The 15063-nt window shown below is 35.2% G+C and overlaps 1 protein-coding gene across 8 annotated transcripts in view; it reads left to right on the top strand.

The window, feature by feature from the left end:
- LOC123516133 overlaps window positions 1-13435 on the top strand; it is a 52604-nt gene extending 39169 nt beyond the window's left edge. For 3 of the 8 annotated variants that reach the window (XM_045275243.1, XM_045275242.1, XM_045275241.1), the window contains exons 45-59: window positions 176-448; window positions 558-687; window positions 928-1025; window positions 1509-1683; window positions 2061-2221; window positions 2764-2893; window positions 4883-4998; window positions 5446-5571; window positions 5903-6030; window positions 6570-6755; window positions 6967-7103; window positions 7236-7333; window positions 7843-8050; window positions 10337-10400; window positions 13158-13435. In XM_045275243.1, the coding sequence (XP_045131178.1) occupies window positions 176-448; window positions 558-687; window positions 928-1025; window positions 1509-1683; window positions 2061-2221; window positions 2764-2893; window positions 4883-4998; window positions 5446-5571; window positions 5903-6030; window positions 6570-6755; window positions 6967-7103; window positions 7236-7333; window positions 7843-8050; window positions 10337-10400; window positions 13158-13240 (2113 nt within the window). In that variant the 3' untranslated portion in view covers window positions 13241-13435. Of the gene's footprint in view, window positions 1-175; window positions 449-557; window positions 688-927; window positions 1026-1508; window positions 1684-2060; window positions 2222-2763; window positions 2894-4882; window positions 4999-5445; window positions 5572-5902; window positions 6031-6569; window positions 6756-6966; window positions 7104-7235; window positions 7334-7842; window positions 8051-10336; window positions 10451-11598; window positions 11744-13157 lie in introns of those variants that run through there. The other 5 variants (XR_006678099.1, XR_006678100.1, XM_045275244.1 and 2 more) reach the window with 5 other exon arrangements.
- Window positions 13436-15063: the final 1628 nt, after the last annotated feature.

Raw genomic sequence — 15063 nt, 5'->3', positions numbered from 1 at the left:
AGGACCATGCATGGAATGACATACTATAAAGAAAAAAAAAAAAAGAAAGAAAAAAATAAGTGTGAAAAACTGATGTTCAAAAAGAGCAGATCAAGCAAATCAGGATGTGTAGATGGTATGATGGCTGAGTGATTTATAAGAAGGGAACTTTAATTAGTTCATCTTTCATTCACAGAACTCAGAACAACCCAGCTCTGTCCCTGGACATACTTGAAGGCTTGTTAGGTTTTGTGCAAGAGTTTGGTGCCAGTCCAGAGCTGCAGCAGCTCTGGGGTACCTTAGCTTGGGAAAGTTTTTCCCAAAAATTTGGATTACCTTCTCCAGATATTAGGTATTCACCAGCAGAAATTAGTGATAAAGAAAATGAAGAATTTATCTATTATCCAAAAACTGATGGTGATCTAAAAGATGCAAGGAATGGATACAAATCACAAACTTCACAAATAAGGTATGCTTCTATGTTCATTCTTCATTATGTGTGGCTTTCTGTCTTTTCATTCATACATCCAAAAGTATCTGCTTACATATATCATAACTTGAAAATTGTCTTTTTGCAGCTCAGCAGATGCAAATAATCAGCCAATAAAGCAAAGGGTCAAAAGACAGGCTGCAGCCGCTGGTGAGGAAAAGAGTGGATATGGTGCAACGAGCAAAGAGAAAGATCGTAAACCTATGACAGTGAATGAGGTACCTATTTTGTATTACATTACACTATTGGTAATTTTCATTTAGAAAAAGGTATCAAACAAATGGGAAAGATGGACATTGTGCGTTGAGTGTTAGATACAAGAGGAATGTCTGGAGCAAGGAAGGGTTGTTGTATGTACATAGCAGGCATGAATGCATGATTCTTTCCTTCATGTGATGATTTGAATATAAAGTACGTTAGAACAGAAAGCTGAACCAGATACATTATGATTTTTACAGGCAGAAATATATCTGCAAACATTTGAGACAATGGTGACAGAAGCAAGCCCAGACACTGCCAAAAGTCACTTGAAGAATTTGCTGGATAGTCTCCCTCTGTAAGTAGTAATGTGTACTTTACTTATATTACAAATACTTATTAAACTAAGATCAATTTCTCTTTTCATTGGCTTGGTTGTCTTGGTAATTACAACATGCTATGTAATACCATTAATTACTTATGTCCTGGAAATGTGAAGGCATACTATATTAGTGACTACTGAGAAGAACATGCATCTCTACTTTATTTTAAGACTTATTGGAAAATAGTAAGAAACACATTTTCCTCTTCTGTCAAATGATCATACTGTGGAATGTCTTAATCATAAACAAGTTTATCTGCATCTACACTACACAAGACAAATTGAAATTATTGATTAAAATAGACACAAACCTTATTGCATCTTAATACAAGTAGACTAACCTGATGCTTCTGGCTTTGACTTTAAGCTAAAAAAAAAAAAAAAAAAAATTCTAATCAATTTAAGTTGTAAACTTAAAACTTGTATCAAAATAACTGCTACTTGTATATCTGAAAACAGCATGCTGTCTGGGCTCTGCTTGCTGAAAACAGCTGCACCAGCACCAAAAGAAGTGACAGGAGACCTGGTGAGCATCACTGTAGCATCACCAGATCTTAAAGACCAAGAAGACAAAAAATTCTTCTTGATGGAGAAAAGTGCTGACAGACCCCAACTTGTGCAGAAAAATAATTATGTAAGTGACTATACTTTGGTTGTTTTGGTGAAACACATCATCTTTCACCATTTAAACTTTTAACAATCTTTGGAATGTTTTTTTGTTGACCAGCGACCCTCAACCTTCTAACATAGGATACTAGTGTCAACTCTACCCAGTGTATATACATGGCCTTCTGTTGTCCACTTTGTTTTCCTTCAACTTGTATCAGCATCTATGGCAGGCATGTTTAAAGAATTAACAATGTTTTTCAGCAAAGCTGATGACATACTGACATACAAATTAAGCTTGTGAAACAGGTGAAAGATTAGGTTGAATTGTATCTACATATAAGTGAATAATGAAATCATAGGATGATAATATACATGGTGATCATTGATTCTATCCCTTTCCAGGTGGTATTTGGTGATGTACTGCTTGACTATGATAAGTGGTCTTGTAAGAAGAGAGGTGCATCAGAGAATATGTCATGCTATGGAGCTTGTCCTTCCACTGTACTTTTGAAAGATAACTTCTGGTCATTGGTGACTGGTGCCAGGACTCCAGGCCCCCTCAGGTAAGTACAGGTTCTATCAATAAGAAATGTCATATTTCATAGTTGGCACTTTTGAGACAAGGAGAAGGTCAAGTATCAGAACATTAAGCAAAGTAAAAAATAAACTAATTTCAGCAAATATAGTAAAGTTTTGCATTTAGTTTTCAGTAATATTAATTTCATTGGTAACTTTTCTTACAATTTCATTAAAAGAAATGCATCAATTAACAATGATTATGTTGTCTTAGTTGAATGTCAACTAAGACAACGATTCTGATTGCAACATATTTATTAGGTATAGTAGCTACAGAGAAAAAAATATAAATCATACTTGAATAATTTTTTTTGTCTGAAAGTTAGTCTTGCTTCAGCATATATAGCCAGGACCAAAGTGACAGACACAGACTGGCATGGTAGGTGTTATATAGTAAAAGAGTAGAAAAGCAGATGTGGGTGACCACCTGGACAACTGCACTAGATAGTTTTGAATAATTAAACTATATGCAGTATATCTGATACTTTACATGTTGAGTTTGTTTTATTAAGTTATTTATTTCTTCCAGAACATCAGTAGCAGGTGCATTTCTACTTAGCCCAGAATCAGGTATTAAGGTCCCAGTGACCTCAGATGCCAGAATTTTATACAGCATAAAGATTCACAATACCACAAAATCACCTGGCTATAGAATTGAGGTAAGACACTATGTTTGTATCAACAATGAAACATGTTTTTAAAGGAAGAGTGCTGTGCAACTGTGAATGAAATGATATGAAGAGATTAAAAGTTACATGTTTCTTTCATGGTAGCCTCGTAAAGAGTTGGTGTAGGAAGTTCATTATCTTTCTGACTACCTGGATCACTGATAGAAATATAGTAGAATACACTAAAAGAAACACTTTTCTGTATTATGGTATGTTATGCAAACTACCAGAGCTGGCCACTTCTGTACCTTGGTCCGCACCTCCGCTCCTCCATACCTGTGGACCACCAAACAAGGTTCGGAGGTCCGAAGTGCAGAAAAATTTTCAAAATTGCTGAAGTAACAGGTACAGAAAGGCGACATTTTAAGTCCGTACCTCCGCACCTAAGACATGTGGGGAAAGACAAAATTTTAAGTCCGTGCCTCTGCACCTGAGACAGGTGCAGAAATGGAAAATTTTGAATCTGTACTTCTGCACCTGAGATTTTCAAGGAAAAAAAAAAATAAAGATGACAGTCCGTACTCTGTAGTATTACTTTCGGACATTTTTGGCGGTCTGTGCTACCAGGCATATTTTCCCGCCATTTGAGTGACATCACTCATTCAGGTCTAAGCATGCTCCCCTCTCTCTCTCTCTCTCTCTCTCTCTCTCTCTCTCTCTCTCTCTCTCTCTCTCTCTCTCTCTCTCTCTCTCTCTCTCTCTCTCTCTCTCTCTCTCTCTCTCTCTCTCTCTCTCTCTCTCTGATGATGATGATGATGATGATGATGATGATGATGATAATAATAATAATAATAAGTTACAATGACTTATAGTTACTGCTAACCATACATACATTACAATGATTGCAAGTATACATAATCCCCTTTTTGTTATATATATATATATATATATATATATATATATATATATATATATATATATATATATATATATATATATATATATATATATACAATAGTTAATAGGGGGGGATGCAGGATGTGGTCCAAAAAAATTTGTACAAAATACTTTATTTATTTGGCTAAATTAACATGTTTTTATTATTTACCATTCTAAATACTAGAAGTGTATTTAAAGTAAAGGGAAAAGCAAGAAATAATAAGAGAAAACAACAAAACAAAGAATATGGAAACACAACAATCACTGCATCACTGCCTTTACCACTCACACCACAGTCAGTCACCATCTTCCTCTGAGCTTTACCACTTTATCGAGAAGAGTGGAGCTCCCACCTATCGACCAGCTGCAGAACTCTCTGGTGTGCAGTTTGAAATTGTGTCTGGTGCTCAGTTTGAAAATGCGGTTGGGCCAAATCTCATATAAGAAAACCGATCGCGCAAATTAAATTAATAATAATATTTTTTCGGTCGTGTTATAACAAAAACGCATAAATCAAACACGCATAAATCGAGAGTTACCTGTATATATATATATATATATATATATATATATATATATATATATATATATATATATATATATATATATATATATAGTATATATATATGGAGCTCTGATGTATTATTGACGTGTATTTTGTTTTAATTTTTGAGGGGCGGACTAGATTTTTTCGGCGCGCTTTAATAGTTTTGGGTACAGTACCAGAGGTGCGGAGGTGCAGCACTGGACCGAGGGAAAAAATGTCAGGCGTGAAAGTACAGGTACTATCTATGTACATATCGAGGTCCGGAGGAGAGGTACCGGACTACCGATATCCAGTAACATGCCTCCCTCTGTAAACTACATAATATTTTAAGATAATGAGTCTCTTAATAGCCTACCAGATAAGACAATAGAGTATTATTTCTTGAACAAAAAGGTTACATAGAGGTTTGGAAGTGGAATGGTTAATGCATGCAGCATTTCATCATAAAACTACTCTCAACAGTAACAATTCATTGATTTATCCAATACTATACTTGAAACTAGTATCATAAGTTTGTGCACTTACTAAGTCCTTGGTAATGAATTTCATTACAGTGTTTTGGCTGGAGTGACCAAGAATGGGATAACACTGTTTGCAGCACTGGTATAACAGAGATTTTTGGTAAAGTCAGGAAACTGGTATGCACCTGCAAGGAGACTGTTTATGTTGCGTAAGTTTTACTTGCCCTTATTCACTTGCATGTCCACTCATAGACACACAAACATATATACACAATTAGCCATTACACTAGTGAGCTACTCATTTTATGTACTGAAAACCACATCTACAATTACCATGACCATGATGCTGAACCACATCTACTTAAAACCATCACCAGCATTCATTTGCCTGCCTGTCATGTTAAACTTTGATTTCCATTCAAACTCAATCAATAATTCACTGCACTTCTTGAATGGAACCTCATATCAAGAGCAAGAATGTTTGTAAATAACCATTTTTATTGTGCCATTTTGAGGTTATACATTTGCTTTGAAGAAATCATAAAAAAACTACAGATTGTATATGTATGTAGTACTTTGTTTATAAACTCCTTCATCCTTTCAATATGATCTTGTATTTTATTTTTTTCATTGATACACTTACTTTACCATTCCAGAGGATTTCTGGTAAAGTTTTCAATTACTCCAAGGATCATTGGTCCCAGTATTGAGGAAGAACCAGCAGACCAAGCCTCAGATTTTGCTCCACTTCCCATAAAGGATAAAGTACATGTCATCATGATGTAAGTTGTAGTCCTTTAATATCTTTCACACACTAGCAAATTTATCTGAGTAAAGGATAATATGTAACTCGTTTTTCTTTTCTATTTTTTTATGAGTGCTACTAAATCAGCAAAGTATTATTTGATTTTATATTGTGCAGTTTAAGGCAGGTTATCTATTTTCATTTAACAAATTTGTATTTGCTTACTTATGCTTTTAAGAAATACTTCCAGACATTATACATGAGCTCATTGATGTGTCATATGTCATAACCATAGATTGGTGATATACATTGCATGAAGAGAAGAAAATTGCAATTAATAAATTCATCATATGATTTCTTATTTCCAGCATACATGCTGATTACGATGAAGTGGTTGGAAAAAATAAAACTGCACTTGAAGAAGAGTGGACAGTACAGATTTCTGAGACATTGGGCATTCCAAAATCATCTATCTATAATCTGACTATTTCTAAAGGTAAGTAGTAGCATAATTTGAAGTTCAGTATAGCTAGCAATTAATCAGCTCAGAATATAGGTGAACAACTAAACTGTATTAAAGTGCTTACAGAAAACAGAACCAAAGATAGTTATGCAGTCTCCCAGTGAAAGGGATATGAGGAGTAAAAAATAAGGCTGATTCTTACATTAATATGGACAGAATAAGAGTGACAAAGAGCTGAAAATCTCATAGAGTTACATTATAGGATGGAACATCCATGTAGTTTACAAGTTCAAGAAAGCTGTAACCATTGAAATACTTGTAGAATGTACCAAGAAATGCAGTAAATAAGGCTTTGAAGAGTTATTTGAAGGAAGAGCTGGTGAGATAAAACATTTTGACAGCACTATTAAGAATGTTGTGTGAAGAGAACCTCGTCATGTGTAAAAATGTTAGAACTAGTTAAAATACAAGGATTCATTCTAGCAGATTTATTTTCACTAAGATTTTTATTTCTTTGATGTTGGAATACATAACTACTGCAATAATTAATTCAAGTGTTATTTCTCATACAGGCAGTGTTGTGGTACAGTTTGATATTCTGCCCACATACACTCGCACAGCCAGTAAGCCTCCAAGTGACGTCTTTGGTAATCTTTATGAACTGGTAAATTCTGGAACACTAACTTTGACTGGATTATCCAATGAACAGCTTCCAGTATTGCCACAAGCCTTGGATGGCAGCGGTCCACTTGTTGAAGGTACGAAAGAGAATCATTGTGAGAAGACACTGACAACCTCTTGGTGAAAGATATGGGAAGAATAAATTTTGAATCTCTCTCTCTCTCTCTCTCTCTCTCTCTCTCTCTCTCTCTCTCTCTCTCTCTCTCTCTCTCTCTCTCTCTCTCTCTCTCTCTCTCTCTCTCTCTCTCTCTCTCTCTCTCTCATTTTGTATTATTGATTTTTCCACAGAAAAGAAAGACCCTACCAAGCTCCCACTTATCATAGGAGCTGTGGTTGGGGCCATAGTTTTAATTGTGATTGTTTTCATCTGTTTTGCCATATACTTCAAGAATAAGAAGAAAATGGACAAAGTTCAACCACTACAGGTATGGAACAAATAGTAGAATAACTGTTATTGTACAAGACATAGTTAAGCCATGTAATATATGATCATATGAGTATCTTAAGAGTGTGTTTATTATAACATTGATTTTGCATGTCTTTCTATTTATGAACAGATGGGTGATACTAAGCAACCTACATACAGCTCCATATACTTTGAACAAATGCTGGATGGCACCATTGCATCACTGGCTAAGCAACAAAATTCAAGCAAGTATGGATCTTATGTGCATCATCTTGTATCATATATATTATTAGTGTTTTAGTGATTTATGAAATAGTATAAGAAATGAGGAGGTAAGAAGAACTGGTGTCTTGAGAGAGTTGGCTGGATGAGCAGATCAGTGTGAGTTAAGACGGTTTGGGTGCTATGTCATGATGGTGCTTCATGGTATGTATATATCCTCTGATCCTCACTTTCAATTAGAATTAAGATTTTGAAAGAAAGTGGGTAGTGCTCCCACAGTCTAATTAAAGGTAAGTTATTACATATTATCATTAAGTTATAGATGATAGTATTTCTGTGGTGATGAGGTCAACAATAATGATAATGATAATAATGATGTTCATAATAATAACAGTAATACCAATACTACTAGTAATAGCAATAATAAAAATTATAATAACAGTAATAATATTAATGAGTTTATGCTTGAAGTAAATTATATGCTAATCTGTCTTTTTTAATATTTATGTTTGGTGTAATCGGTTCTTTCCTTTCAGCCGCAGCCTCTCCTCGGGGGGTTCCTATGCAGACGAGGGGATCTACATAGAGAGACGAGCAACTCCCAGTTCCCGAGGTGGCTCAGGAAGCAAGTCAAGTGCAAACCTTAGCCATGACTCAGGCTTGGATGAAGTACCTGAGCCTTTCCAATACAACAGTCCGAGCAAGGAGCAGCTGGAGAGTTCAGGAGCCATACCAGAACACATAGTGAGTTCACACTACATTATATAATTCACCTATTGGATTACATATTTATACCTCATGAATATTCAATTACATATATGTTTATGTATGTATTTGTATATTCATTCATCTAATTTTACTGATTGATTTCTCTCTCTCTCTCTCTCTCTCTCTCTCTCTCTCTCTCTCTCTCTCTCTCTCTCTCTCTCTCTCTCTCTCTCTCTCTCTCTCATTAAAGATTTATGCCACATTTTATAAAGAAAATTTTGCTCTGTCAGAAACAATAGCAGAGGTTTTAGCATTAAGAGAATGACCAAAATTCACTAAGGAAAGCTAGATTGCCCTTTGTGGAATCCATATTACTAATTGACAACCACAAAGACCATGAGCAGATATGAACATTGGAATCTTATTATTAAGGATAGACTAAAGGTTTAGAAAGACAAAATATCAACTGTTTATCTAAGGTTCTTCTCCATTAGATAAAGTGAGAGATGAGAGTATTCAGTGCAGGGTGAATTAGGTACATACTAATTGATAGATCAGGAGAGTATGTAGATGTCTATCTTTTTGACAGTATAAAGAAAGTAAATAATTTTTCTTTTAAGGTATTAAAGATCACAGTGGTTTTGCACCTAACTTGAAAATTCTAGAAAAATAAGAAGTTTTATGTTTTATGGTGTCATCTTAATTTTGTTCCAGTTGGAAGCTGTGTCAGGTAAAGGATATTGGAAATATGTAGAATAGAGTCATAAGTGTTTTTGTGCATGCAAAGGATTATTAGAAACCCCCAAGAGAAGGTAACCAAGAGTCCCTTAAGGAGTATAGATTAGCTGATTATCCTTTGCGAAATTTTTACCCATAATCTAAAAAAAAAAAAAAAAAAAAAAAAACGAAGAGAGAATTTTTCTTGAAAAATGTATGTACTATTCATGTAGGTGCCTTATTTTAGCATATTCCCTTTAAGGGTTACCACAACTTGTTACATAAATAGACTAATACTTCATTCAAAAGGTTTAGAAAGACATCTAGTTTACCTGTTACAAGACTTTTTGTAGTATGTATTTACTTGCTGACTCATGTTTTTGTGATACACGTAATAGGTACTCCATTTGAATTATTGTGATAATTATGGTTCAGTCAGTAACTTTATGCTTTGTGCATGGTGTTTTGATGCTGACCTTCTAATCATTTGAGTATTACATATACGTACTTTGATTCCGGGAGAGCAGTTTCTCTATTTCCCAGAAGGTACTGCACTTCCTCAGTAATGGCTGTCATAGAACTGACCTAAAAGAATATAAATCTAATCACCCACAATTTTAAAACTAAGCTGCTTTGATCCTTTCAGTGCACAGTAAAATTTCATTTTTGACCATTAAATCATGAATATTGATATCAAAGAGAAAAGATGTAGTGATGAGGTCCATAGAGACATGCTCATTGATCAGGCTTCCAACACTGAAAAGTTTGTGCTTTTTATTTGCTGCACGTGGATTTGAGTCCTGGCCACAAATCAAGTCTTTCCTCACCTTTCATAATTGAGTTAGATAAATTTCTGTGTTTCATAGGAAATAGTATTTCTACAAGGTAACTAAATGTAACAATACAGCACCAGGACTCATTTCCAATATCAGCACTTTTCACACTTGGCTCAGTGTATGGTTTCACTCCACACACACATAGATAAAATTGTTTGCATCTACTCAAGCATGACAGGAGATTCTCCATATATGGAAACAGTGTTTTGAAGTGCAAGTTGCACCATACAGCACAAACCGTTAGTTTGATATATGTACTGATAAATTATTGAGGAGAACATGTTTTTGCCAAGAACACAGCCTGAAATTTAATAAATAGAACTGAATGGTAATTAGAGAATGTTTATCAGATGCATGCTATGTAGAGGAGACAATTCCTGAGACAAGCCCATGCTTTATGCATATATATCATCATTATATATTCAGTTGCTGTTCATCTACATATAGAAAAGACTGTATATTCAGTTAAAAATTCATAAATATGCTACATCAACAGTGTTTCAGCTTATTCAAATATTTTAGGTACGTGGTAATGACACTCCTTACAGTGTTAGTTTGTCTGAAGTTTTAAAGATTATGAGTGTGAGAGTTAAATATTAATTATAATGAGTAAAAGTTACCTTTTACACATAATGTAAGTTAGTGTTATGAACTGTATCTGCACTCATATCCAGATGATAAAGAAATTCTATATATGTTATTAGATCTTAAACTCATTAATCTTTGAGAATGAATCAACAGCATCTTCCCTCTCTCATAAATATTACAGGATTATGGAATGTGTGGCATAAGATTGGGTCATGCTCTCCCAGGAAAACCTGATTATTTGTTATGTGAGTTGCCAATTGGCCTGACTGGATTTGACATGTAAACAGGTTCTGATGTGAGTAGATGACAGTAGAGTTGCCGCTCAACATCTTCAATAGAATGCTGTATGGCCAACTAAATTTAGATGTTCCTCAAAGTATTATTCTTTTATTCTCTTAGATATATAAAATCTTTTCAGCTGTCCTATCCTTATTGAGACTAACTGCCTGGCTGTTGTAGACTAATATTGATATATTCTTGCATTATTTGAATTCTGCTGTATTATATGCTTTTCTCTCTTTATGATGCTTTTGCTACAAATTTCATGCATATGTGTGCTTTAGATTTTACTTGTTTTATTTGGCTGAAACAGGTAATTTCATGTACAGATACTTTCTGGAAAGGAATTGCCTCTCTTTGGAGGTGGAAAAAACAATACAAATATGATTTAAAAATGCAGATAAATAGATAGGTAGACATGTATAGATGTTGATTTTTTTTTTATTTCCATTGTTGTGTAAGTTATTTTCTACTTGTTGATATTGGATACACAAATTAAGTTTTGTCCATGAATAATCATTATATTTTCTTTTCAAATTACATTTTTCCCAACAATGTTTCAGCATACACAGATAGAATAGGTATGCACATAGCAGGAACACATTTTGAAGCTTGGAGAATTGTCTTGAATGACAAGAATAACTTGAAGTGACAAGGCAAGGCTGACAGGCAGGCAGAGCAGGAGAAGCTTGAAAAAAAAGAAGCCTTGGAGTTGCAGGAAAAGCTTGAATGGTGTTAAAAGGAAAAGAAATTAATAAAGAGCATGCAAGTATTCTCTGAATTGGGTTGTTAGAATGCTATGCTCAAGGAGTTTTCTTGCCTTGATAATTATCGTGCAGGTGTAGGAATGAGCAAAGCCTTGATTATTTAATATAAAATGTACATTATGTACTGAAGGAAATTTGAAATTATGCCTAATTGTAGTTCTCCTGAGGAAAAACAAATAAACAAATATATGTTTTTGCATTTTTGTAAATAACTCAGTCTTGCTTCAGCTGCTTCTGGTTGAACAACAACAAAGTTGTGGCCTTGAAATTTATATAAAGGATGTTTTTTTTGTTAATTTATTTTTATTTTTCAAAAGGGAAAGAGATAACCTGCCAAATCCAATGAGTGATAGTTTCTGAAAAGGTAAAGCTTTGACAGGTTGCCTCAATGTTCCAGTTTCAGAAGATTGAGGCCAGTGCAGAGGGTCTCCTCCCAGGGTCACCTGAAGAGCCAGTCACTGTTCACCACAAGTGGTGACTGTTAAATCATATGCTGACTTCCAGGGTTACAAGGACATCTTAGAAAGAGTAACCTATTACAGGTGCTATAGGAAGAGAGCAAAACCTCTTCCATAATCTCTATACACTTATTAATTACCTCACTAATTACTGGCTGTGAATGCAAAGAGCTGTTTAAAATGTAACTATGTAATATTGAAATCTCTTTCTTAAACCTAGATGCTTGTTTACATACCTTAACTGGTCATTCAGTAGTGAAACCCCCAAGTACTGTGTGTCAGGCTTTTTTTTTATACCATGTTTTTAGCAGGCATTTTTTAGTAGTGACATTGATATTCAAGAGATTTATGAAAGTAATAAAGTTTGCTCTAGCAGTATTAGATTTGATGAAGTTGACAAACTTGAGAACTAAAAGCAGCAAGGTTTTGTTGTCTTAGATATAACTTGTATGGTCCTGGGAGGCTTGGATTCTTGAACAGATGGTATTTGAGGGTTTTATTGCTGCATAGTTTGTAGTCAATAGTTGCACACATTAAAAAGAATGTGTATGATTAATTGTTCACTTGTACTATTTCCAGAAGGATATGAGGTTTAATTAAATATATTTTCTTCCTAATTATAGTAGATAACTATATATATATATATATATATATATATATATATATATATATATATATATATATATATATATATATATATATATATATATATATATTCAGAAAAGTGTTGTGATGTACTATGTTTTTTGGGAAACATTTTATGTTAAATAAGGTATATTGTTTAAATTCAACGAATGTTTGGGAATTTTATTTTTAGAAAGCAATTTGAAATCAAGAAAAGCCTCCAAACTCATATACGTATATACTTTTATTATCACAGATATAATATTGAATGTGAATTGATGAAATTTAGATCTTCTCTCTTCTACCCAAGTGAAGATCCTTACACCTCTGACTAGCTAGAGAGCCACACAGGCACTCAGTGCATGCATTTCATCAGTTCAGAGTTTAAGGTTTTATTGTAAAATTTATTTGTAATAATTACTTGTGTATTTCAAAAATTCACAGAGCCACCTATTTCCTTTCCCTCATTATTTGATTCCATGTAGAGTAGGAAACTGATAAAGTATCAACAATAAATTAATTATGCATTATTTGTCTATGTACAATGTTCATGCAAGTGGTAAAGTTTCTTCCAAATACTGCAACATTGCATCTGACATGCCATTATGAATATTACTTATCTGTTTGCATGACTAGACTTAGAATGTGTATGCTACTTTGCTTGCTTGACTCTAAGGAACAAAACCTTTTAGCTTCATATGTCTGCATGTCAGTAGTTTGTACAGTATTGGTATTTTAATATGTCAAAGCTTCTAATGAGATAGAATAGAGATGATAATAATAATACAGTAAAGGTAGCACAAAAATCAGTTATAATTGATTCCTATGTAGGAGTTTATTAACTTAATAATACAGGTTTATCCTTTGTTTACAGTTGAAGAAGTTGCGGAAAGAAAGGGAAGCTCTGCCGGGAACACCAGTAGGAGACATGCCATGAATGATGTCACTCCATCTTGACTGCAGATTACTATTGGCATGATAGGGAGAACTAATGAAATATATCTTTATTTTTTTCCCCATTTTACAAATACAAAATTATGAAATACCAGTATTTATGAAGATGTATTCAAAAGAAATATTGATGCATTGTTCTGACGTACAGAGTGTGTGGCTGTTAACTTGAAATACAGTATTATATTTAATGTCACTATAGTTGTTGATTTTACTAACCTTTCTTCTGCCCTGGTTGGATGTAATAATTAACGTGTGAACTTTTCTTTATTTTTCTACTGGCCCCTTGTGCCTGAAAACAGATATACACACACACACACACACACACACACACACACACACACACACACACACACACACACACACACACACACACATACACACAGAAAGATAGATAGATAGATAGATAGATAGGTAGGTAGATAGATAGATAGATAGATAAATAGATAGATAGAAAGAAAGATAGATGGATGGATAGATAGATAGATAGATAAATAGGTAAGTAAATACATACAAAGATACAGATATAAGTACAAGACAATGTAATAGCAGGTATAAACATAAACGTTAATAATAATGATAATAGTGCATTATAATAACAATGATAATGATAATAAAGATAATAATAATAATAATAATAATAATAATAATAATAATGGCTGGATCAATATTTTGGCATGTTTATCATGAGAAAATAACTTACGCCGCGGGGTGCACAAGTGCAGAATTAAGTCGCCAGGCAGAGGGTCAAATCGCCAGTATTTTCGCAGCTCGAGGGTTTCGCACGCCACCTCCGCCATCTGTCTGCCGCCTCGACTGCCCAGGTGGTGCACGTGTTGCCTTCTCCAGCGGCAATGGTAATGATAACGGTGGAAGAACAGGCATCAAGAGCGTGCCTATGTGTTGAATCTTGCAGTGGTACGATTGTGTTATGCTGCCGAGTGAATGGTCATTATACAGCATGGATGCGGTAAGTAGAGACAAGTACGCTTCATGATATGCAGACGACTTTACTGAGTCGAGTCTGCCACTATGAAGCATCAGTCCAGGGTGCCGCTCAACGGGTTCGTGGGTCATTACATCTCACCACTCACTGCTGCATGTTGATTCCGCTGTCCCTCGGTAGTGCTGTTGTTGGTGACTCAACAAGGTAGAGAAAGAGAGTGGCGTGGCCCGCGGCTTGCACAAACACCACGCCAGTAAGAAGCCTATTGTTGGGCACGCCCGGCTCCTGCATCATCCCGCAAAATGTCCTCTTTTCTTCCCTCAAGGGTCAAGGCGTTTCCATGCAGTCATTTGTGTGTATGTGTGTGTGTGTGTGTGCTAGTAGTAGTAGTAGTAGTAGTAGTAGTAGTAGTAGGAGGAGGAGGAGGAGGAGGAGGAGGAGGAGGAGGAATTGTTGTTGTTGTTGTTGTTGCTTTTACTCCTATTATCAACACGTCACTATTCCTACCATCCTGCCAGGTTGTGCTGTGACTCCAAGCAGCCGAGGCTCGACACACACACACACACACACACACACCATCTCAGTCAGGGCCGTTTCTAGCTATAGGTGGACAAGGCAATTGCCTAGGGCCCCCAAGCCACCAGGGGGCCCCCAGGGTAGCTTGGAAAACTTAAATTTCCTAAGTCACCCAGGGGCTCCGACGAAAAATTGAAATCCAGGGCCCCCCCAAACATCATCTTGCCTAGAGCCTCCCACAAAGCTAGAAACGGCCCTGAGATTCTCAGTGCTACCCAAAATATCGGTCTATGAGCTCTGAGCTCGCTCCGTAAAATGAGGAAGGCTGGCTGGGGTGACCAGGAAACGATAGTTGTATCTCAGGCCT

Source organism: Portunus trituberculatus, chromosome 40, assembly GCF_017591435.1.
Source record: "Portunus trituberculatus isolate SZX2019 chromosome 40, ASM1759143v1, whole genome shotgun sequence".
In the NCBI taxonomy this organism is placed as follows: Eukaryota; Metazoa; Arthropoda; class Malacostraca; order Decapoda; family Portunidae; genus Portunus; species Portunus trituberculatus.
This window is presented reverse-complemented; position numbering and strand designations above follow the sequence as displayed.